Source organism: Saccopteryx leptura, chromosome 1, assembly GCF_036850995.1.
Source record: "Saccopteryx leptura isolate mSacLep1 chromosome 1, mSacLep1_pri_phased_curated, whole genome shotgun sequence".
NCBI lineage: Eukaryota > Metazoa > Chordata > Mammalia > Chiroptera > Emballonuridae > Saccopteryx > Saccopteryx leptura.
In genome coordinates, this window is record NC_089503.1 from 269068877 (window position 1) to 269094409 (window position 25533).

At 40.8% G+C, this 25533-nt stretch overlaps 1 protein-coding gene across 2 annotated transcripts in view; it reads left to right on the plus strand.

The window, feature by feature from the left end:
* The window catches only part of LOC136383095 (zinc finger protein 879), an 86997-nt gene extending 62046 nt beyond the window's left edge, over positions 1-24951 (plus strand). The window contains exons 1-5 of one of the 2 annotated variants that reach the window (XM_066352660.1): positions 12636-13500; positions 14020-14087; positions 17342-17468; positions 17925-18020; positions 23046-24951. In XM_066352660.1, the coding sequence (XP_066208757.1) occupies positions 14055-14087; positions 17342-17468; positions 17925-18020; positions 23046-24466 (1677 nt within the window). In that variant the 5' untranslated portion in view covers positions 12636-13500; positions 14020-14054 and the 3' untranslated portion in view covers positions 24467-24951. Of the gene's footprint in view, positions 1-12635; positions 13501-14019; positions 14088-17341; positions 17469-17924; positions 18021-23045 lie in introns of those variants that run through there. The other variant, XM_066352667.1, reaches the window with a different exon arrangement.
* Positions 24952-25533: the final 582 nt, after the last annotated feature.

Here is a 25533-nt window from a genome sequence, read left to right on the forward strand (position 1 = left end):
CCTGTCTGAGGCCCTGAATTTGGCTCCCTGAGGCCATGAGAGCAAAGTGCCCTGGAAACAGGTGGTGAGCTCTCAGCCCCAGGGATTAGCAGGCTTGTCCTGCAGGGTCTGAGCTGGCTTGGGCTCCATTAGACAGGGTGGATTAGGGCGGCCATGGATTTGGTCAAAGCTGGCAGTGAAAACAAACAAAGCCATGCTACCCTTCCTCTTCCCCCAACACATACAATATCTGCTTCCAGAGCTTTCCAAGTAACTTTTCCTGGCAGAGGCCTGGGACAAGTGTGGCCCTACACATCTGACAAGTTGGGAAGGATGGGGCATTGCACAGTACAAACCAGATGTTTGAGGTGGATGGGCGGGCAGCAGGGTTCACACAGCCCCCTTATAACCTTCTCTGCTCAGGACTGGTCAGACAGGGCAATAGCTGACAGCACAAAGCAGGTTCCCAACTCAGGATCAAAGCATCCTGGTGGCTCCTCAGTGAGGCTGGACCATGAGCGAGTTGAGGCAGAAGCCTTCACATGGTGCAAGATGGGAGTGACAGGGTTTTGTGAATGCGAGTTTTAGTAGCTCTAGAAACATTTTTAAAGAGGAGGTAATTCCACCTCACCCCATTTTTTAAGTGTAAATGCTTATTTAAAGAACAGATTAAATCATTTGTTGGTTTTTTATTTTTGGTACAACCAGGAAATAGTGGGATATTGAATATGGGAGTCTTTGATTGTCTTAATATTCCATAGACAAAGGTAGTTTTTGTAAATATAAAAGTGGACATATGGTATACTTCCATTTATATGAAATGTCCAAAATATGCAAATCCACAGAGACAGAGAGCAAATTTGTAGTTACTGGGGGCTGGGGAAGGGAATGGAATGGGGAATACATTACTGCTTAATGGGTGAAGTTTCCTTTTGGGATAAATAAAATATTTTAAACCTATGTGGACATGGGGGTTCTCAGGACAGTGAATGCCCTATTACTAAATTCAATGAAAAACTACATCAACATAACCCAGAAAGAACTACTCATAACCCAGAATGAAAGGTTGAGTTATACCACCAGCTTAAGAACCACGACCAGGTGAGGTGTTTGCTAAAGGCAAAGAGAATACAGAATGGGTGGTGGAAGGAGGTGGTTACAAATACCAGCTATGACCATGTGACCAGTTACAGAAATGAGGACTGAAATGATCATGATTTTATTTTTCATTTGGAACATGTGTGTTTATATCTTTATTTTCCCCTTTCTTTCATACCCTTATCATGTAATATAAGATGTCCTGACTTTATTTCAGAGTATTTAAGTATTTTTACTTTATATCATTATATTTAAGTTATAAAATATCATGAGAAGGGTAAACATTACTTAAAGTTTTTTCTCTTCTTCTGGAGAAGAGGTTAATATTTTAAGTCATATGGAAGATAGTTGTACCATGGTAAGTGGAAGTATGACCTTGTTATAGTCTTTATTTGGAGATTTTATGTTTAAGGAGATGCATATGGGTGCCAAGTTGACAAGAAGTGGACAATGAGGGTTAATTTATATGTCAATTTGTCTATGCTATGGTACCCAGATATTTGTTCAACATTATTCTGGATGTTTCTGTGAGGATGCTTTTGAATAAGATTAATATTTAAACTGGTGGATTTTGAGTAAAGCAGATTGTCCTCCACAACATGGGTGGGCCTCATCTGCTCAACTGAATAGAACAAAAGACTCACCTTACCTAATAAAGAGAGAATACAGAATGGGTGATAGAAGGAGGTGGTAGAAAGATATATATTAAATATATATATATATATATTTTGCCAGCAAACGACCTTCACACTTGAACTGCACATTTGCTCTTCCTGGGTATCCAGCCTGCTGGTCTACTCTGCAAATTTTGGACTTCCCTGTCACCATAATTGTGTGAGTCAATTCATTAAAATATATTAATCTCTCTCTCTTTTTACTCTCTCTCCCTTTCTCTCTCTCTCTCTCTCTCTCTCTCTCTCTCAGTTCTGTTTCTCAGAGAACCCTGACTAATACAGTACATTTTCTCGAATATAGACCTAGGAGTAGAGTTGTTAGATCACATGATAATTCTAAATTTAACTTTTTAAGGAACCGTAAAAATGGTTTTCTACAGTGTCTGAACCATTTCACACTCTTACCAGCAATGCACAAGAGTTCCAATTTCTCCACACCCTTACCAACAGTAATTATTTCCCACTTTTTTTTTATTATCTTCTTCCTATTGTGCCTGAAGTGGTACCTCAGTGTGTGGTTTTCATTTGCGTTTCCCTAACAACTAGTGATACTGAGCATCTTCTTGTGTACTTTTGCCCATTTGTATGTCTTCTTTAAAGAAATGACTTCTCAAGTCCTTTGAACCTTTCTAAATTGAGTTTTTGTCTTTTTATGTTGGATTGTAAGAGCTCTTTACATATTCTGAATTCTATATTCTTATTAAATGTACAATTTGCAAATATTTAGTCCTATTCAGTAGGTTGTCTTTCACTCTTTTGAAAATATCCTTTGATGCAAGAAGTTTTCAATTTTGATAAAGTCCAAGTTGTGTATTTTCTTTTATTACTTGTGTTTTTTGGTGTCATTTCTAAGAATCTATTGCCAAAGCTGAGATTATGAGCATTTACATCTAGGTTTTATTGTAAGATTTCAATAGTTTTTGCTTTCCTGCTTAGGTCTTGATCCATGTTGAGTTAACATTTGTATATGATGTGTGGTGGGGGTCCAAAGTAATATTTTTTTGCACATGGATACCCAGTTGGATATATAGAAGACCTGTATGGTAAGTGATATTTGGGCAGAGACCTGACTGAAAAGTGTTATAGAGCAATGTTAATAATCTTCCAGACAGAGGAGTCAGCAACTGGAGGCTCTCGGTACAGAGGCATGGCACAGATTAACAGAGGAATGAATGTGGTATTTCTGCTGGACTGCTCTATAGGTATCTCTGAAAATTTATGTATTGAGTAAAAATGCCAACAACAACAATAAAATAACTGGTGTTATGGGAAGAATAGTATTTGAACAGGCCAGTCAAACCATAACAGGTTTGGAACCAGAACACAAACAAAACCCACTTCCTATTAAAAAATAATAACATAGTTCAAAAGATGTGGTAAATTCTTAGATTATGTAAACACACACACACACATGAGAGAGAGGAGAGGGAGACAAAGATAGAGAAAGAGAGAGACGTAATGTCACCTATTAAGAAAGGCAGAAGTACCATGGCGAAAGTGGGAAGGAGGCTGTGATGAAGGAAGGGTTGATGTCACTGAGCAACAGAGGTGGGCACTCTCAGCTAAGAGAAAGGTTGTGAGAGTTAAAGGAACAGCCGTATTTTCTCCAGTTGCACCGCTGTCAGCTGTGTGGGCTTATTTGCATTAAGACCCTTTTATTTTATTAACATACTGGGGGAAAATCTTATAAAAACCAAGAAACCTCCCACATAAAATGGGTTAATCCACAACACAGAAGAATGTGTTGCAGCAGAACACCCCCCCTCCAATATTAGTATAGCCTGACCAGGTGGCGGTGCAGTGGATAGAGCATCGGACTGGGCTGTGGAGGACCCAGGTTCAAAACCTCGAAGTTGCCGGCTTGAGCACTGACTCATCCAGCTTGAGTGCCAGCTTACTGGCTTGAGTGTGGGGTCGCTGGCATGAGCCCAAAGTCGCTTACTTGAGCAAGGGGTCACTTGCTCTACTGTAGCCCCCCAGTCAAGGTGCATATGAGAATGCAATCAATGAACAACTATGGTGCTGCAAGAAAGAAATGATGCTTCTCATCTCTTTCCCTTCCTGTCTGTCTGTCCTTATCTGTGTCTCTCTCTGTTTCTCTCTGTCTCTCTTTCTCTCTATTGCAAAAAAAAAAAAAAAAAAAAAGAACAAAATTTAGAATGAAAAAAAAAATACATTTAGCAATGCATTTTATGAGGCTAAAAACATAGGTAGGACAAAAAAATAAAATAAAATTTGTAACCAAATTATAAAGCATAGACCCAAAACTTATAGTAAAGTATTTGCAAAGGGAAATACATAAACACATTATTATCAAGTCTGGTTTGTCTCAGAAATGCACTTTAGCGGATTAATGACTTAGAAAATCTATTAATGTAATTCACTGCATTAACAGATTAAAGGGAAAACATGATTATCTAAATGGATGCAGAAAAAAATATTTGGTGACATCTAATATTCATTCATGATTTTGAAAAATATAGCAATTGAGGAATCTTCTTTAATCTGATAAAGTTATCGACCAAAGCTTACAGAATATATTATACTTAGTGATGAATCATTTCAGGAATTTATTTTCTTCAAAATCAGAACAAGACGGCCATTCCAAATAGCATCTCTGCCTGCTTCTGTCATTCAAGCGCTCTTGGATCTGCTGGGTCAGATAGTCCACGTGATGGAGCTGCCGGCACAGCTGCCTGGTTCTGTTGTAGAGCCTTCTTTTCTGGGCCCCACTCAAAACCGGAAAAATTTCTGGTTATTTGGTAATTAGGCCAGAGTAACACACCCAAATGCGCAACAAATCTAAAGAGGGTAAGATGTAAATCTTTTTTTTTGGCGGTCGGAAAGGCCAGATGTAACAATTTAGTCTTACCACACCACTGGACTTCTAGAAAGTAGAAATTCCCTGAATTAGTGTCAGATTTATTTCCTGTTCTCTGACACTTAAATGTTTTATCAATATGTCTAGAGGCCTGGCCGGTTGGCTCAGTGGTAGAGCGTCGGCCTGGTGTGCAGAAGTCCTGGGTTCGATTCCCGGCCAGGGCACACAGGAGAGCCGCCCATCTGCTTCTCCACCCCTCCCCCTCTCCTTCCTCTCTGTCTCTCTCTTCCCCTCCCGCAGCCGAGGCTCCATTGGAGCAAAGATGGCCCGGGCGCTGGGGATGGCTCCTTGGCCTCTGCCCCAGGCACTAGAGTGGCTCTGGTCGCAACAGAGCGACGCCCCGGAGGGGCAGAGCATCACCCCCTGGTGGGCAGAGCGTCGCCCCTGGTGGGCGTGCCGGGTGGATCCCAGTCGGGCGCATGCGGGAGTCTGTCTGACTGTCTCTCCCCATTTCCAGCTTCAGAAAAATACAAAAAAAAAAAAAAATTAAATTAAACAAAAAATATGTCTAGAGCAGTTGTTACCTCATCTTGCTCACTAGGTCCAAAAAGCATAATGTCATCAATGTATTGGGCCAGTGTGATATCTTGAAGAAGGAAAAAGTAATCAAGATCCCTCCAAGTTAAATGATAACACGGGTTTGGAGAGCTGACACACCCCTGGGATGGGACACTGAAGGTATACTGCTGGCCTAGCCCACTGAAAGCAAACTGTTTATGGTGAGTCTCATTGACAGAGGTGGAGAAAATGGCATTTGCCAGTTCAGTAGCTGCATATGAGGAACCAGGGGATGGGTTAATTTGTTCAAACAATGAAACCAAACCTGATCTGGAGGCTGCAATTAGAACCACTAGCTGGATAAGCCCAGAATAACCCACAGTCATTTCCAAGGCCCACCTGCCTTCTGCACAGTCCACATAGGAGAGTTAAATGGGGATGAGCTGGGAATCACAACCCCTCTGTCCTTCATGTTCTTTTTTTTCCCCTTTTATTAAATGTGTTGGGGTGACATTGGTTAGTAAGATTACATAAGTTTCAAGTGTATATTTCTGGGATAAATGATTCTTATATTGCATTCTGTGCCTACCACCAAAGTCAAATCATCTTCTTTCACCATTCATTTGACCCCCTTTACCTTTCATCCTTCATATTCCTGATGGTGGCTCTTATCTCTGCATGTCTCCAGGAATGTGGTATTTCTTTTTTTCCAAAATAATTACAATACCTTTAATCTTTTTTTTCTTTAATTAAGTGAGAGGCAGGGAGGCAGAGACAGATTCTCACATATGCCTCGACTGGGATCCACCTGGCAAATCCATCTGGGGCTGATGCTGTGCCCATCTGGGGCCACTGCTCTGTTGCTTGGCAACCAAGCTATTTTAGTGCCTGAAGTGAGGCTATGGAGCCATCCTCAGTGCCTGGGCCAACTCACTTGAGTCAATCAAGCCATGGCTTCAGGAGGGGGAGATAGAGATAGAGATAGAGATATAGATAGATAGATAGGTAAATAGAGAGAGAGAGAGAGAGAGAGAGAGAGAGAGAGAAGCAAGAAGGGGAGGGATGGAGAAGCAGATGAGCGCTTCTCCTATGTGGCCTGACCAGGAATCAAACCTGGGACTTCTACATGCCAAGCTGACACTCTACTGCTGAGCCAACCAGCCAGGACAAAATATAAGTTACTATATTTATTTTATTTTCTGTCATCATGTCTGTATGTGGGAACATGTACTTCAATGATGTGGGAAAGTGAGGTTGCCAAGAAGAAATGCTTGCCGTGTCTATTCAAAACTATACACAGGACTGTGGAAAATTGCAGGACAAGGTACGCTGAAGAATCTCCTGCAGAAGTCTGATACAAGATTTGCATTCTAATTGTAAATTTAAATTCACTCTTAGAGGGAAGAGATATCATAGATCACTTTACGTTTTCTTTAAGTTGCACTTACACACTCCAACCCTTAAAGCTCAAACAGCACAAGTAATTTTCACTTTGAAATAAACAAAAGTTTTTTATAATGTGATCGCATGGCAAAAGGCTATGTAATAAACACAATCGTGCATTTTAAGACAAGTATTCTTTTATTTCTGTTAAAATGAACATTCAACTATGCTCCCTAGGCAATCAATTTTTGCTTATAACTATAATTTAATTTCACATTAACAAAACATAGACAGTGGAAAGAGAATTTTGTGAAAACCTAATTATAATAATAAATCAAATAATATTTAAAAAAGAATGTTGAATGTAATTTAAGATTAATCTGTGGCTGATTAGAAAGTCATATGTTGTATTTCTATTTGTCTACAGGTTTCTATTAAATAACTTACCATATATATTTAAAACTTAAAAATATATATATCATATTTCCCCATGTATAAGACGCTCCCATGTCTAAGACGTACCTTAATTTTGGGTCCCAAAATTAGGAAAAAAAAGTATTACATAAAGTTATTGAACTCAAATTTTATTCATTATAAAATTCATACACTCCTCATCACTGTCAAAACTCTCATCCATTAGCTTGTCCTTATCAGTGTCTGATGACAAATCACTGTCTTCAAAAATGAGTGCAAAAACAAGTGTGAAAAAGTGGGAAATGCAAGTAAAAAACCTACAACAACTGTATAAAGTGCACCCAGTTTTTAGACCCCAAATTTTGAAAAAATGGTGTGTCTTCTCCATAGGGAAATATGATACATCTGGCCTGATCAGGCCGTGTGGTGCAGTGGATAGAACATCAGACTGGGATGCAGAAGATCCAGGTTCAAAACCACGAGGTCACCAGCTTGAGTGAGGGCTCATTCAGCTTGAGTGTGGGCTCACCAGCTTGAATGCGGAGTTGCTGGCTTGACTTTGGGATCATAGACATGACCCCCATGGTCGCTGGCTTGAAGCCCAAGGTCGCTGGCTTGAGCCCAAGGTCACTCGTTCTGCTGTAGCTCCTCCTCCCCCCATCAAGGCACATATGAGAAAGCAATCGATGAACAACTAAGGAGCTGCAATGAAGAATTGATGCTTCTCATCTCTCTCCCTTCCTCTCGTCTGTCCCTATCTGTCTCTCTCTGACTCTGTCAACACACACATATAAATATATACATCTGAAGTTAATTTGCATCTATGTTATCCCCTTGAATAAGATAAGAACCTTAGCTTGCTCTCATATCTTGTTTTGCCATCATCTGAGTTTTTAATCCTATTGATAAATTACCCTCACAATATGCCTCAAGAATCATTTTGACTCAGGTGTTTTACTAATTCATGTACTTACTTCATTTTTTTGGTAATCCATATAAGTTTTACTTTCTTGGATTTTTAAAAAATAATCTTATTTAGACAATTAATTTTAACGGGGTGACATTGGTCAACTAGAGCACATAGATTTAGAGAAAACATCTCCAGATCATTTTGACATTTGATTATGTTGTATACCCATCACCCAAAGTCAAATTGTCCTCCACTCTTCATTTGGTTTTCTTTATGCCCCTCCCCTCTCACTACCCCTTCTCCTTCTCCTCCCTTCCCCTCCCCCTGGTAACCACTGCACTCTTATCTATGTCCATGAGTCTCAATTTTGTGTCCCACCTATGTATGGAATCATACAATTCTTAGGTTTTTTTGATTTACTTATTTCACTCATTATAATGTTATCAAGGTCCATCCACGTTGTTGTAAATGATCCTATGTCATTTCTTATGGCTGAGTAGTATTCCATAGTATATATGTACCATATCTTCTTTATCCAATCTTCTATTGAAGGGCTTTTTGGTTGCTTCCATGTCTTGGCCACTGTGACCAATGCTGCGATGAACATGGGTTTGCATGTGTCTTTATGAACCAATGATTTTGAGTTTTGAGGGTATATACCCAGTAGAGGGATTGCTGGGTCATATGGTAGTTCTATTCTTAATTTTTTAGGAACCACCATACTTTCTTCCATTATGGTTGTACTACTTTACATTCCCACCAACCGTAATGAGGGTTCCTTTTTCTCCACAGCCTCTCCATCACTTGTTATTACCTGTCTTGTTGATAATACCTAATCTAACAGGTGTGAGGTGGTATCTCATTGTAGTTTTGATTTGTATTTCTCTAATAGCTAGTGAAGATGAACATCTTTTCATATATCTATTGGCCATTTGTATTTCTTCCTGGGAGAAGTGTCTGTTCATGTCCTCTTCCCAATTTTTTATTGGATTGTTTGCTTGTTTGTTGTTGAGTTTTGTGAGTTCTTTATATATTTTGGATATTAGCCCCTTATCTGAGCTGTTGTTCAAAAATATCATCTCCAATTTAGTTGGCTGTCTGTTTGTTTTGTTGTCAGTTTCTTTTGCTGTGCAAAAGCTTCTTAGTCTGATGTAGTCCCACTTTTCTTTGATTTTTAAAATGAATTGCATTCCTGACTATTTCCATTAGAGATCTTCTAGAGATTATAATCTATCTATCATCTATCTATCTATCTATCTATCTATCTATCTATCTATCTATCTATCATCTATCTATCTAATTTTCAGCTTCCTAATGTCTTTCCTTTACTTACAGGTAAATACTAGATTAAAAGGTTATGGAATTCCAAATTCTAAGTCATTTTACTTTAGAAATACTGTATGAGGATATTGTTCCACACTGTGATCCAGTGCTGCTAATTAGAGTCTGAGGTCAGCCTCACCCTTTTTCTTTGCCTGGTGGAGTGGACAGTCTTGGTTACCCAGCATACTATCCTCTTTTTATTTCTCAACAGAAATTTGATTTTGTGTCCATATCCAAAAGGAGAAATCTTGTATTTTTAAAAAAGATTCTATTTACTCATTTTTTCAAAGGAGAGAGAGAGAGAGAGAGGGAGAGAGAGAAGGGGGGGAGCAGGAAGCATCAACTCCCATATGTGCCTTGACCAAGCAAGCCCATGGTTTCCAACTGGCAACCTCAGAGTTCCAGGTCAATGCTTAATCCACTATGCCACCATAGGTCAGGTAAAAAAAATCTTGTATTCAATATTTTTGATGACATCACTGAACTGCTATTCTGCTGTAGTTGGAGTATGCCCACTTTGAGCCATCCCATCTTCTATTACCTGTCACAAGTAAACTTTCAATTTCCTCTACTATCCTGGTAGTCTTTAGGGTTTTCTGTTTCTCCTTAGACTTCTGAAATTTCATCCGGAACATATTTTTTGTAGACGTCTGCTCCACCCCACTTCATATTCTATTCAATCTGCAGCCCCAGCTCTTGTTTGGCCTGAATGTTTTCTGCTGTATCTCTCCCCATATCTCAATATAATCAATTTGTAATTCTGTTCTTTTCTTCATTTGCTCTGTTTTCTTCCTGTGAATCTTTATATTAGATGGGTTTTGGATCTTAGGGCATATTGCTGCATGCCTTCCAAGATTTTTTCTCAATGTCTGGTGCTTTGATGATTTTTTCTAGATATTTTCCATTTATTCCTTTGAAAACTATGTATGCACATGTTAATTATTATTTTAAGAAATAGTAAGAGAAAAAGGGAGGTAATTGTTTTTTACTTCATAAATCAATGCTATATTGTTTGCCAATAATGATTCATAATTTTTATAGCTTTTTTGTATTATTATTTTTATTGTGGTAGAACTCATGTAAGATAAAATTTACTAGTTTAACCGTTTAACCATTTTAGGTGTACAGTTCAGGTACATGAAGTACATTCACACTGTGCAACCATCACCACCATATATCTCCAGAAATTTCTAATTACTTCAAACTGAAACTCTGTCCCTGTTAAACAGGTGTCCCCAAACTACGGCCCCGCAGGCCGCATGCTGCCCCCTGAGGCCATTTATCCTGCCCCTCCTCCCCACCCCACTTCCGGAAGGGGCACCTCTTTCACTGGTGGTCAGTGAGAGGAGCACTGTATGTGGCAGCCCTCCAACAGTCTGAGGGACAGTGAACTGGCCCCCTGTGTAAAAAGTTTGGGGACCCCTGCCAGTGTTAAACAATAAATCTTCATTTTCCTTTTCTTTGTGCCCCTGGTAAGCATTATTCTACTTTTTGTCTATAAATATGACTACTCTAGATACCTCATATGAGTGGAATTATACAATATATGTCTTTTTTTGAGCTTGCTTATTTTACTTAGCATGTCTTTAAGATCCATCCATGTGTCAGAATTTCCTTCTTTTTTTGTGTGACAGAGACAGAGAGACAGACAGATAGGGGCAGAAATACAGGAAGGAAGAGAGATGAGAAGCATCACTTCTTTGTTGCAGCTCCTTAGTTGTTCATTAATTGCTTTCTTGTATGTGCCTTGCCTGGGGTGGGCAACAGCAGAGTGAGTGACCCTTTGCTCAAGCCAGCGACCATGGGGTCATGTCTATGATACTATGGTCAAGCCAGTGACCCCGTGCTCAAGCTGGTGAACCTATGCTCAAACCAGATGAGCCCACACTTAAGCCAGTTACCTTGGGGTTTTAAAACTGGGTTCTCTGTGTCCCAGCCTGATGCTCTATCCACTGTGTCACTGCCTGGTCAAGCAGAACTCTCTTCTTTATATGGCTGAAAATAACCCATTGTATATCTAGACCACATTTTGTTTATCCATTCATCTCTTCATTGACAGTTGGGTTATTTCCACATTTTGGCTATTGTGAATTATGCTACCATGTACATTGGTGTACAAATACCTGTTCAATACCTGCTTTCAATTCTTTTAGGAATATACGCAGAAGTGGAATTGCTGGATTATATAATAATCCTATTTTTAAAAAACTTTTTGAGAAACCACCATACTATTTTCCACAGTGGTTGCATCATTTTACACTTGATTTTAGCCAAAAGGCCAAGAAGTGATTGGTTGTATCATTTTACATTCCTACCAGCAACGCACAAGGATTCTGATTTGTCCAGGTTCTCACCAACATTTGTTTTCTCCACACTAATAGGTATGAACTGATATCCCATTGTGGTTTTGATTTTGCATTTCCCTAATGTTTAGTAATATGTATCATACAAAACAACTCGTGTCCAATTTAATTATTTTAACTTTGAAATGATTTGTATTATTTGCAACATTGTGATTCCAGATTTCTTTTTCATATTATTTCCCTGGAATATTTTAATATCTTTTCTACCTTAAAGTGCCCTTTTGTATTAGGCTTGTCTTTGTAAACTGTAATGTTGAATATTTAAAAATCATTTATTCAACACTGTTGAGTACATGTTATTTGGTACATACAGCGCCAGTCACAGAGGATGACATTTGAAGAAGGGGATTATATACAGTTGATGCTGAAAAACAAGCTTCATGATTACAGTGAACCATTTTTAAAGAATGGCATGGAAAAGGATTTACTGGGTTTATGTTTTTGCTTTTACCTAATGTAAATGTCAGTTAAAAACATATCTTTAATAGGTTACACTATTTAGACATAATGTAGAGAAAAATTTGTAACACTTTTTAACACTGCTCTTACAACTAAGAATGAACATCAAGGAGAGCCTAATCGTCTACATTTTAAAATGCTTTTTTCTCTTATCATTGTCATTATAATTACGAATAAAAAGGGTGCACTGGATAAGTGGTTAGAGCTGAGGCTGAAAGATAAGGTTCACTTAGCCAGGTGCGTTCTCCAGCTTTCTCGCTATTGGTCCTTCGCAGACACCGTAGAAGCGCCCAACGCGGCTACGGCTGGGAAATACCGTCTAAAAGGAAAAGCTCTGTGCTCCAGATCAGGGACCCATCGGCTCTTTGGTGTGCAGTTGCAATTACTCCCGGCGGCCCTGCGGCGGCGGTGACAAATGTTCCTACGTTAGGTGTTCCGCTTGCTTACAGGTCGACCCGCCGCCTCGTGTGGGCACAGACTGCCGCTGAGGGAGAGCCTGTGGTGTACACCTCCCGCAACCTGGCCAGCACGGCGAGTCCCAGCTCGGGGGGCCGCAGGAGGGGAACGCGGCCCGGGGAGGGGCGTTGCCCGAGCTCCGCTGCGGGGCCGGAAGTCGGAGCTGCAGCGCTGGCCCCGCCCCAGCTCGGCCGGGCTTCTGTGGGAATGGCGGGAGGAAGGGAGTTTTGGGGAGCCGTGTCTTGTCTTAGGGTTGGTGGCGGTTTTTGGGTGGTAGCGTGTGTTGGTTCCCTTCCTCCCCCCAGAGTTTTTTATTTTAGGTTTATCCGTTTTTGCAAACCTTGCTTGTTAGTATCATTTTCCTAGAGTGTTTCACGAAATTATTATTTTTGTTTAGAGTAATTTTGTCCTCTTGCTAAGTCACTTCCTTTTTCTAAGTTCCTTTCTAGCTGCTGACACTGTTGCCTCTGAGTTTTGTATTTTGGAGGCGGGCGGGCGGTGGTTCCTTTTACGCTCAAGGAGCGGTGGTGCCTCTTTTAATGAAGGAAGCACAGCTTCCATGAAGAAGACAAGGAAGTCGTGGTTAGCTCCTTCTGGAAAGGACGCCAGGTTTTTCAAATGACACTTGAAGGAATGATAATTGTTGCTGAATGGAACCTTCAAAGTCTTAATTTATTTGAGCCAAGGTTTTGAGGACATGCCTGAAAGCAAGATCTCCATGGATTGAGAAAATGCTTCGGAGAATGGCAGTCTCACAGTTCTTTTATATATTTAGAATCAAAGGAGACAATGGAAGGAAGGTTACTAGATGAAGGTGATGGGAGAAAGCAAAGCCGGGAGTTCTGTAGGATTGGATAATGAGTAAAATGGAGAGACACACACTGCTTTTACACTAGTGGGTGCAGGATGGTTAACATTTAATGATCGGATGGGAGACAGATGGTGTGCGAGCAACAGGATAACAACAGGACTGTCCGCGTGGTATTCTGCTGCTAGTGGGTCTTTCCGAAGGGCCTGTATGTGTTCTAGATGCACAAGAACAGTAGACACAGGTTGCTTAAGGTAAAGATTAACCTTTTATGGAGGAAGCTGTAGGTCAGGGACTAGGCTACCCACCACGATCAGCCAGTTAAGAATTCATATTCAGACCATCCTCTGTGGTTACTGTTGATTACTGGGCTCATCAGCCCTGTGTAGCCCTCTTTTAATTCTCAATTATAATTATTATAGCTCAAAATATAAGAGCGCAGATGTGTGGAATATTTGTCATTTTTCATTCGTTTAACCCTGTGAGCTTGGTGTGACTACCCTTGACTGTCAGTGCCCTTCAGGTAGCTCTAATTCCTTAGTTGAGTTCATCTGTGCTCATGAACCTTTGGCTGAAAGGTAGCAGGCCCAGTGACTTGCTGCCCACTGCTGGTTCTGGTGACCATGCTGAGGCCCCTCTGACTTGGGATTGCATGGGCCATGCCAGGTTCCCTCTGCAGGGGTCTCAGTGCAGATTTGTAACCTGGTCTGGCCTAATGAGGGTGGGAATGCTGACAGTTTGGACAGATGTCACAGCTTCTTTCTTCATTTCAGGTGCCTTCTCCAAGAGGGGCAGCAGGTAGGGAGAAATGGCCACAAAGTTGCTACCAGCCCAGGCTCAGGTGAGTGAAGATTTCTTTTTTTAATTGAACTTATTGGGGTGTGTAGGGGAAACTGTTGTGGTTAGGCTTGCTTGCCTGTTTTTTGGCTGCAAGCACTTTGTGTGATAAGTGTGTGAGCATGTGTATATAGCCTATTTAAGGCTACGAGTGCCTTCCCTCAGCACTGATCACTTGCCTACCACCCTGAGGGGTGGTTTTCCTGATTGCTGGCCTGCCACCACGAGAAGCGGTTTTTCCCTGCCCATTAGCTCACCTGCCTCTGCGAGAATTTAATACACGGGAGTGGCCCAATGCTTTCTGGCTCTGTGGTTCTTCTGTGGTCTGCCCGAGTCCAGTGTGAACTGCCTGGTCACGGCCACCAGCATTACAGAGTGACTGACAGGGGTTAATAATAATTATATGTGTTTCAGGAGCCCAATTCTACAACACATCTCTGTACACCATAATGTGTGTTCACCCCCTAAATCTAGTTATTGTCCTTCATCATTTATTTCCACTATACCCTCTTCCACCTCCCTCTCCCCCTCCGACCATGAGGTTTATTTGCCTTTTTTTTCTTTGTTCTATCCCTCTGTTTCTCTCACCCAGCCCTCTCCACTCGCCACAGCTGTCAGCCTGCTCTCTATGAGTTTGTCTCTGTTTTGCTTGTTAATTCATTTTGTTAATTAGATTCCACATATGAGTGAAATTATATGGTACTTGTCTTTCTCTGACTGGCTTGTTTCACTTATCTTTCTGGAACTGCCTTTCGGGTTCAGAGGTTTGAGAACATGCTTCAATCATTGTTGAGTTTTTCTAGGCTGGAAGACCACAGAGGCCAGTCTCGTTGTGAATTTTGCACTTAATGATTAAGTACTTGTTGATTAGGAATGCACGGGCTCCCATTCCTTGCCACTGTCACACCCAGAGCTAGAGCTTTGTGAGTGATCCAGGCTGTTTTCCTCTGTGGACGTCGAAGATGTGGAAGAAGAGTCAGATAATCCCTTCCCAACACTGGGAATTCACACAGCAAAGGCATGGCCTTGGTCTTTCCAGTCAACTACAGCAATACCTTATAAGGGTCCAGGTGGTTTTCTAGGAAGGTCTGGGAAAAAAAGACTGGTCAGGGACACTCCTTAGTATTGGATGACTTTGGACTGATGAGCAGTACTGAGCTCATACAGATGGTGAGAGGAAAAGAGGTGCAACTTTGAGGGAGTGAGCGAGCCTTCCCTAAGGAGGGAAGTGAGTTATTTCTTCCCTTCTTTGTCCTTTTGTGGCACTTGGAGAAATACAGGTAAACATATCCTCTCTTTCCAGCCCAGGAGAACCTCTATACAAAGTAGAAGAGAAAGAAAACACTGTTACTGAGCAAGTATGAAGCCAGAATGTGATGTATGTGACAGGCAGTCTGCTAAGATACCAGAGGTGGAAAGCGCCTCTTACGGAGATGAGTGGATTCCAGCCAGTTTGGCAATTTGGCAACTGTGTCAGGTGACAGGTTTGGCCTGTCTGTTTTCAGGAAACTGGGAGCTTGGCACATTCAAAGAGATGGGTTATCGAGTCCTTGAGGAACCTTTCCTGAGTTGTGAGGCTTATTTAGCAATAAAAAAGATGCACATACATTTGAAAGGGCTGAGAAAGAAGTTCAAGAAGGAAACAAGGTCAGGCAGCAGGGGCTCCTGTCATTGACAGCAGCCTCTTGTTTTTAATTTGTGTTTGCCTTTACAGGTCAGAGGACATTCCTGGCCTGTGACCGCCTTCCTGGGGGTCGGGGGAATAGTAAAGAGAAAGCAAGCTGTGCCCTCACACACCTCTAGAAATGTGTTTTAAGGAAAGAAGCTTTGCATGCTTCTCTGGTCATGTGCAGGGGTGCTCAAGCCAGCATCTTTTTTTTTAATTTTAAAATTTTATTTAGAAAATTAACTTGAACACGGTGACACTGGTCCATAAGAGTACATAGGTTTCAGGTAAACATTTCTATAGCATTTGAACTGTTGATTATGTTGTATACTCATCACCCAAAGTCAAATCATTTTCTGTCCCCTTATACAATATTTGTTCCTCTTTACACTCTTCCCCCCACTGCCCTCCCCATGTCCTCACGTCCCCATGGTAACCACTTAACTTTTATCTATGTCCGTGAGTCTTGGTATTATATCCTACCTATGTGTGAAATCGTACAGCTCTTAGCTTTTTCTGATTTACTTACTTCATTCAGTATAATGTTCTCAAGGTCCATCCATGTTGTCATAAATGTCACTATGTCATCATTTCTTATGGCTGAGTAGTATTCCATAGTGTATTTGTACCACTTCTTTATACAACCCTCTTTTGAGGTTCACTTGGGTTGTTTCTGTGTCTAAAAAAGCCAGCATTTTTAGAGTTACTAAAGCAGAAATAACCTAAATGTCCACCAGTAGATTAGTTTATGAATTGATCTGTACAGTGAGATGATGGACAGCAAATAAAACATGCTGAGTGGGATCCAGTTACTTGTATAACATTTCATTTTGGTTTAAATAGAAAACTGGGTTAGCCTGTGAAAAGTCTGAATGGACAAACAGGAAATGGTTAACAAGACTTGTTTCTGGAGACAGAAAATTGGATTAACTTTTCTTTTCCCACCTATTGATCTAAGTTGCTTTAAAAGATAAAAGATTCTTAATAAGAAAAGAAGGGGGCCACTAGTTTGAAAAAAGTGAGTGGTCCAGTGAAGCTGGGGAGAGGTAGACAGAAGCCTTATGGTGGTCAGGAGGGTTTCAGCCGCAGCCTTCCCACCTGGCTCTTTTTGAAAGCTTAAAGCAGCCCACCACCCTGGGTCCTCTCCTGGCAAAGCCACGCCTGGGGCACTTGCAGAGCCTCCCTTGGCTCAGAACATACCCATGGCTCAAGGTAGTGACAGTCCAGCCACACCCGTTTCTCCCTGACTGTGCGGGAGCCTTCTTCTAAAACCTGGTTCTGATATCTCATCTGTACAGTGAGAGTTTGGTCTTGATGATTACATGTTTCCATGTCTCAAGTTTTGTGTTTCCATCATTCTGGTTTTGTGTAATGATTTCAAGTGCTTATCTTGTTTGGCATCTGTGCTTCAGCTTCGGAGGGCACAGTGCTGCACTCACAGGTTTGTGGTAACTATGTGCTCAGTAGCCAAGGAGTGGGCTGGAAGTGCTTAGCTTGAAATGCTCAGGGCTGTGAGTGGTGACAGGGTTGCCTCTCAGTTATCCCCTTTTGGGGATGGTCCTGCGTGAGCAGAAATGTGTTTGCTGTTACAGGAGTCTGTGACATTTGGGGATGTGGCCGTGCTCTTCAGCCGGGCTGAGTGGCTGTGCCTGGACTCTGTGCAGAGAACCCTGTACCGGGAGGTGATGCTGGAGAACTACCACACCCTGGTCTCTCTCGGTGAGGACTTTGCTTTGTGACACAGATCTGCTGGGGAAGCATCTTGGTGCTACAGCCAAGGAGGACATGGAGGGCTTGGCCAGGTCAGCCCACCACCCCGGTAGGTGGGCTTTGAGAGTGGCCGTTGCTATTCTCTTCAGCTGTTGCGAAGGTTTCAGCTGATAAGAGTTGGTGGCAGACATCTTTCTGTGCTTTCCTGTCTCCTGCCCCCTGGACTCTGTTCCCCTGGGTCTCACAGGAGGTTCCAGCTTAGAGGAGTGCACAGCCAGATTTCTAACATTGTCCTGAGACCACGTTCTGGCCGTCCTCTGGGAGCCCAGTTTTAAGGCCCTCTCAGAATGCATCTCTTTCCTTGGGCTGTCCCTCTGGCCCGGAGACCCTGGGGCTGCATCTCTGCTAGGATGGCTGTTCATGTCTGTGCTACAGACTCATTCTCTTTTTCTTGCTCACAAACAGGGATTCTGTTTTCCAAACCAAAGGTTATCTTCCAGTTACAGCAAGGGGAAGAGCCCTGGATGGTGGAAAATGGAGTGTCTCATGGTGCATGTCTGGGTGAGTGGCAGTCACTAGGGATGGGCATAGCTTGTCTAACTGTCTGAGTGCTGCTAGTCGGCGATGAGGCTGCTCTCACTGACCAGGGCCCTTGCTGATGTCCCAGGTCAGGTGGGAAGTGCTGGGAAGGCTCTGTCTCACCTTTTGAGTGCTTGATTCAGCAGGTTCAGAGAGAGAGTTGGATTCCCCCAGTATGGGTTGCACTTTTTTAACATGCCCCTTATAATTTGAATGCAGAATATACAATGCAGCATATAATGTCTGAAGGTTTGCGATTCCATATAATTTCCCCTTTACTTCTTGCTTTTACTAGGTTATTTTCTGAAGTTATTTTCTTTTTGTGGTTTGCACATATGTTTTAACATTAAATAGATCCCTCATTGCTCCATGTTGGGTTCTTGCTTTGACTTTTTTTGTCTGCGAGTTACTACACATAATTTAGCTGAAAAGAAAAAGCAAGTGCACTTGTATTTGTGTACAACATGGGAGAGAGAGCCGTGGTAGCATAATGGACACAGTTATCAAGTGTAGGCAACAGACCTGCAGAAATTCCTGATGCCATTCTCCTAAATCTTTTGTGTGAAAATTTTTAAGAGAATGTGTTCCAGACCTGGTCTGCCAGGACAGAGCTCTCAGTCTCTAAAACCCCATGTGCTGCTGGTCATAACCTCCTGCTCTGTCCTACTTGGAATTTTATCTTCATTTCTGGCGCCAGAGAGCAGTACTCTCTTTTGAGTTTTGCTGCTTAGCAAAACACATCTCTCCCAATAGCAGGAGACAGATTTTCTGTGTCTGTTCAATCTTGTGTTTCCTTCCATGAACTCTGCCTTCAGATTTTTCCCTTGGTTTGACTAGACTATGTTCTTAAATGTTTTCAGAAATGTTCCTTTGTGCTTTATTTGTGCATGTCTAAAATCAGGTCTTTTTTGTGTTTGTTTTGTTTTGTTTTGTTTTAATTGAGAGGCGGGAGGCAGAGAGACAGGTTCCCGTACTTGCCCTGACCAGAATCCATCCAGCAAACCCCTGCTAGGCATGTTCTGCTCATATGGGGCCACTGCTCTGTTGCTCGGCAAACAAGCTATTTTAGTGCTTGAGGCAAGGCCTTTGGTGCTATCCTCAGTGTCAGGGGATGACTTGCTCCAATTGAGCCATGGCTGCGGGAGGAGGAGGAGGAGGAGGAGGAGGAGGAGGAAGAGGAGGAGAGAGAGAGAGAGAAAAGGGAGGGATGGAGAAGCATATGGTTGCATCTCCTGTGTGTCATGACCAGGAATTGAACCTGGGACTTTCACATGCCAGGCCGACGCTCTACCACTGAGCCAACCAGCCAGGGCCTAAAATCAGTTCTTTTACCTTTCCTGAGGGAATTACATTTCGGATCTACAACTCTGGCATCAGGATATTTTCCTACAGAATTGTCCAAACTTTGCTCCACTGTCTTTGGATTCTGAGTGTTTTTGGATTCTGTTTTTTCTATTTCCTGTATAGAAAGTCTCTTCTGTCTAAAATTATAGGTTATTCTCTTTATCTTTGGAGTGTAGAAAATTTATTAGGTTGTATCAGGGAGTTTATTTATTTAATATTGTTGCATAGCACAGTGTTATTGAGCCCTTTGCTTTGAAGAACCAAGTTTTTTCATTTCAGGGATCTTTTTTCTCTACATACTTACATATTCTCTATCACGTCCCACTAAAAATTCAAGGAATTTGACTGCAAGAGTAATGATATAATAAAATGAAATATAAATTTGTTTAGAGCTCTTGAAGATAAACATATCTGTTGTAAGGACCAAAATGGGTAGCCGGAATGAGTTTCAGATTTGGCTCTGAGCTTTCTGGTTCTCAGAGAAATTATTAGTATCAAATGGACTCTTAGTTTTTTAATAAGCATTTTAAAAATTATTTTTATTTCTGCAAGGTATACATAGTATTGTGAAAAAGAGAAGCTAGGCCCTGGGTAAGTAGTTCCATTGATTGGAGCATTGTCCTGATATGCCAAGGTTGTGGGTTCAATTTCCAGTTAGGGCACGTACAAGAATCAACCAATGAATGCATAAATAAGTGATACAACAAATCGATGTTTGTTTTTTTTCTCTCTCCCTTCTTATCTCTCTCTAAAATCATTAAATAAAAAATTAAAGAAAAAGGAGGAGGTAAAAAATGAGAGTCATCTGAAATTTTACCAACCATTAGTGAACCTTTGCTGTTATTTAACTGTTTATCCTTTTATACTGTATTATTTGTGTGTTTTTGCATGAGAGAGACAGACACATGCATAGACGGAGAGAAACCGAGAGCTTGATTATACATACCATTCTTGAGCCTGTCTTTAATTGTGAATGTCCTTCAGTTATTCAGCTCTCATTAAATAGAGGCCTACTCCTTTGAAAGAACTCTATTGTATTGTTAAGCCATATTTTATTGAACAGTCTTCTGGAAGTTTTAGTTTTAGTTTTCATATTGTTGCTATGGCTATAGAATACAAAGGTATGATATAAAGATTTAAAAAGTCCAGAAAGTAATTACAGCACAAAGGCATGAATACTGTGATTGAAAAGTCAAGGAATATGAATTAAAAATTCACATAGGATTTTTTGAAAAAGTATGTATTTGACCTCATTATAACCAATGAAATTCAAACTAAAACAACATGATACTATTTTTCTTCCTTGTTAAATTTCAGAAATTAAGAAAAACATATCAGTCTTTTATTGCTGCTCTGAGTGATATGCAGGATGTTTAGTGGGATTTTGATTGGCTCTATCTTTCTGGAGGACTATCTGGCTTTACTGAAATTAATTCCAAGTTTGGAAGTTTATCTTAAGACAGTAATTCTATAATTGTGCAAAGTTGCAAAGATGGTGTAAGAGTGTTACAACATGATTACTGGGAAAAAAGAAAGCTCAATGACTCTCAGAGGGGATGTAGTAAATTATATGTTAATACCTTGGAATATTACATAGCCATTAAAATAGTGGTGTTATCCTACGTTTATTGACATGGAGAGCTCACAGATTTTTTAAGTGAAAAGGGGGAAGGGAGAAGCTTAGTTTCAATCTGTTTTATTTTTTAAGTAAAAGTGTTTTTTTCAGTGAGAGGAGGGGAGATAGTGAGACAGACTCCTGCATACATCCCAACTGGGATCCACCTGGTGACCCCCATCTAGGGCCAATGCTTGAATTAGCTGAGCTATTTTTAGTGCCTGAGGCTGACGTGCTTGGACTAACTGAGCTATCCTCAGTGCCTGGGGCCAACACTTGCACCAGTTTGAGCCACTGGCTATGGGAAGAGAAGAGAGAGAAGGGGGAGAGGGAGAAGGAAGGAAGCAGGTGGTTGCTTCTGTTCTGTGTCCAGACCAGAAATCAAACCCAGGACGTTTATATACTGGGCCGACACTTTATCCATTGAACCAACCAGCCAGGGCCAAAAGTGTTTTTTAATATACAGAAAAAAAAAACCCTGGTCAGCTAAATTTCACATATAATAGTGATTATATTTGTATTCTGTGTTTATGAGTGAGCTATCATTTCATTTTTATAGTTTTCTGAGTTTTTCTTATGATTGTATATTTTCTTTTTGGTTAAGGAGATAAAAGCTCTTTTATAAAATATATTCATTCTGTTTGAATCAATGCTTCTATTTCCTGAACTGTATCCTAAGTGATCACAGGAGTGGGCAAAATTATTTTCAAGAAAGTACTCTTCCTTTTCCCCATATCATTGTGCAGCACCTGTCTGCATCGAGCTGTCCAAACCAGAAGCTAGGTGTTATCCTTGAGTCCTCTCTTTCATTTGTTCTGTACACTCTGTTAATAGATGAAGATACCTGTTATCTCTATGTCCAAAACAACCCAAATGTGCCCAGTTCCACTGCCATGCCACTGCAGATTGCCATCACCTTTATCCAGGAGGATTTTGGCATTCTCCTAATTGGCTGCTGTACATCTGCCATTGATCTCTTTCTCCCTTGCCCATTTATTGTCCATTTGTGACCAAACATAGTTATCCTTTTTAAACAAAACCATTATGTCCAGCCTAACCTGCAGTGATCCTTAAAAGAAACTCCAAATGCCTTTTTATAGCTTACAGGACCCCACATGATCAGACCCCCGCCCGCCTCTTCACCCTGTAGCCCTCTTCTCTTGCTTAAGCCACACTGGACTTCTTTATGTTCTTCAAACACACAAAACTCATTCCTACCTCACGGCTTTTGTGTTAGCTGTATTTTTCTGACCAGAACTATCTTTATACCCACATTTTTGCGTGGCCAGCTCTTTTTATTTAGATCTCATGTTTAATTTTATTTCCTTATCACAGTTTAAAATACCAGCTTGTTCACTGTTATTACATATCACCTTGTTTTTGTGTTTTGTTTTGTTTTTATAATATCTTCACTTCCTAGTACTTCTTTATTTTTTTACTTGGTCATTGTCAGTATCCTACTATTAATTGTAAATCTTATGAAAATCAGACTCTTGTTTGGCACATTCCCTGTAGCCTTTGCATGGTGCATAGTGGGCACTCAGTAACTATTTTTTGAGTAAGTTAATGTCCATCCCAACATTATTTAAATGAGTCCCCAAACAAAATTAGTTGATGCCCTGTGGTTCAGAGAGTGTTTTAGGGAGCAATAGCTTTTTTTCTTTTTTCTTTTTCTTTTCCTTTACAGCCCTTCAGTTTCATCTTGAATTTACCTTGAGTGCACAGGGGCTGACATGGGAGGTAAAGCTGGGGAACACGTTCTGCTGTGCAGAGAAGTGCCTTGCAACCTGCTGAACTGAGCTTTGTTACTAGATCAGGCCTGGCTTTTCTTCCTGGAAGATTCCCTCTGAGGTCTTTGGCCCACCTACATAGTGCCTTCAGACCCTTCCCACCCAGGGATATCTTTATGTTGCCGCCTTGTCTTGCCCTTTTTTACCATCCTTTCCTGAAGACTCTAAGGATGTGTCTGTTAGTGATCCTTGTATATTTTTATGTTACTTTTATTTATGCCTAATGCAAGGGAGACTTACATGTTTTATTTATTTTAGGATGGGAGAGCATCTTTGAAACCGCAGTTTCCAAAGAAGAATATCAGGAAATAATGAATAAACTCTTAGATGACAGTACTTTCGACTTCAAGTTGGGGAGACCCTACATAAGTGAGGACAAGCTAGAGAAGCAGCATGGCAAAGAGAACAAACCTTACAGGAAGGTCTCAGTTATCATCAAAAAGACCTACACAAGGGAGAGGAGCTTTGTAGGTATTGAACTTGAGAAGAATCTTGGTCTAAAATCCTCACTTATTAGGAAACCCCATTCACAGCAGTATTCAATTCTGTTTAAGCAGCTGGGAGTCAGTATAGTGAGGAAATGTTACAGATGTAACATCTGTGGGAAAATCTTCCTCCATAGTTCTTCCCTGAGCAAACATCAGAGAATCCACACTGGAGAGAAGCTCTATAAATGTAAGGAATGTAGGAAGGCTTTCAGCCAAAGCTCATCCCTAACTCAGCACCTGAGAGTTCACACAGGAGAAAAACCTTATATATGTAGTGACTGTGGGAAAGCATTCAGTTTCACTACCTCTCTTATTGGACATCAGAGAATGCATACTGGAGAGAGACCCTATAAATGTAGTGAATGTGGAAAAACATTTAAAGGTAGTTCATCCCTTAATAATCACCAGAGAATTCATACTGGAGAAAAGCCCTATAAGTGTAATGAATGTGGGAGAGCCTTTAGCCAGTGCTCATCTCTTATTCAGCATCATAGAATTCATACCGGAGAGAAACCGTATGAATGTAGTCAGTGTGGGAAAGCCTTTACTTCAATATCACGGCTAAGTAGACATCATAGAATTCATACTGGAGAGAAACCCTTTAATTGTAATGAGTGTGGGAAAGTATTCAGTTACCACTCAGCTCTTATTATACATCAGAGGATTCACACAGGTGAGAAACCTTATGCATGTAGAGAATGTGGGAAAGCCTTCAGCCAGAGCTCAGCTCTTATACAACATCAAAGAATTCACACTGGAGAGAAACCTTACAAATGTAATGAATGTGGGAAAGCTTTCTCCTGGATTTCACGGCTTAACATACACAATAGAATTCATACCGGAGAGAAACCATATAATTGTAAAGAATGTGGAAAAGCCTTCAGTTCCCACTCAGCAGTTAATACTCATCGAAAAATTCACACAGGAGAGAAACCTTATAAATGTAGTGACTGTGAAAAGGCCTTCAACCAAAGCTCAGCTCTGATTCAGCATCAGAGGATTCATACTGGGGAGAAGCCATTTAACTGTAAAGTGTGTGGGAAAGCCTTCAGACAGAGTTCATCCCTTATGACACACATGAGAATTCACACAGGAGAAAAGCCTTACAAATGTAAAGAATGTGGAAAAGCTTTTAGTCAGAGCTCATCCCTGACTAATCATCAGAGGACTCATACTGGAGAAAAAATATAAAATGCATGTGAAAAATCTTCTAATGGAAGTATTGAATGTCAAAGAATTTCATTCTGAATATCGAAGAATTTATCCTGGGGTGAAAGTGTAAAAAACTTGAGAATGTAGACCATCAAACATCAGAGACTTCATGATAGAGGATAACCTTAGGAATATTTGGAAAATGTCTATAAAATTTTTTCCCCCATACATTCTTAAATTATTATTGACTATAAAATAGAGAATTTGTCAGATCAAAGGGTCATTTTTTTTCTTCCTGGTGATGTATAATCACAGCCACCAGCTTTCAGAAGCATCCTGGGAAGCATGCTGATGTATGTAAAAGTGCAGCCATAAATTCTAAATTTCAGATTAATCTGGCAATCTATATTTTGAAACTGTATTTAAGTATTCTGCAAGCCAATTTTATTAAGAAGAATGTTCTGGAGAAGAAATATAAGCAGGTGACCTGTAGCAACCTCACTCACTAAAAATTTTTTTTTTAATTTAAAGGAAAATTCTGTACTTGGTGATTGTTAAAAATTTTGGGTTGTTTCTCTTTCTAAGCCATTCAGTTGAAAAGAAAATCACTCCATAAATTGTGCAGGTACACAATCCTATGAGTTTTCTCCCTGACTACTTGTTTCAGATTGAGTCAGATCTAAAGTCACTTTATTTTAAATCACAGAATGATGGAATTCATTTGTTTTTCTCATAAAGTGATTACCTTTCATGTATTAGGTTGAAAAAGTAGGAAACAACTACTGCTTTTGCTGGTTAATTTACAGCTTGAAACCCCCTAGGCTGTACCTGTTTCCTGTGCTCTCTTAATGACCAGCCATCAGGAAGGCCCAGGAACAATATTGGAGCCCTGGTTGTCTTCCCTGGAGTTAAAATGAACAAGGTTACTCTCACCCCCATCCCATGGTGCTCACTCCCTCCATTCTGCAGACTACTAGAAAAGAGCAGGCTCTAAGTTCAAATGCTTCTACAAAAATGGACTGTTACAGGCCTGACCTGTGGTGGCGCAGTGGATAAAGCGTCAATCTGGAACACTGAGGTCGTCGGTTCGAAACGCTGGGCTTGCC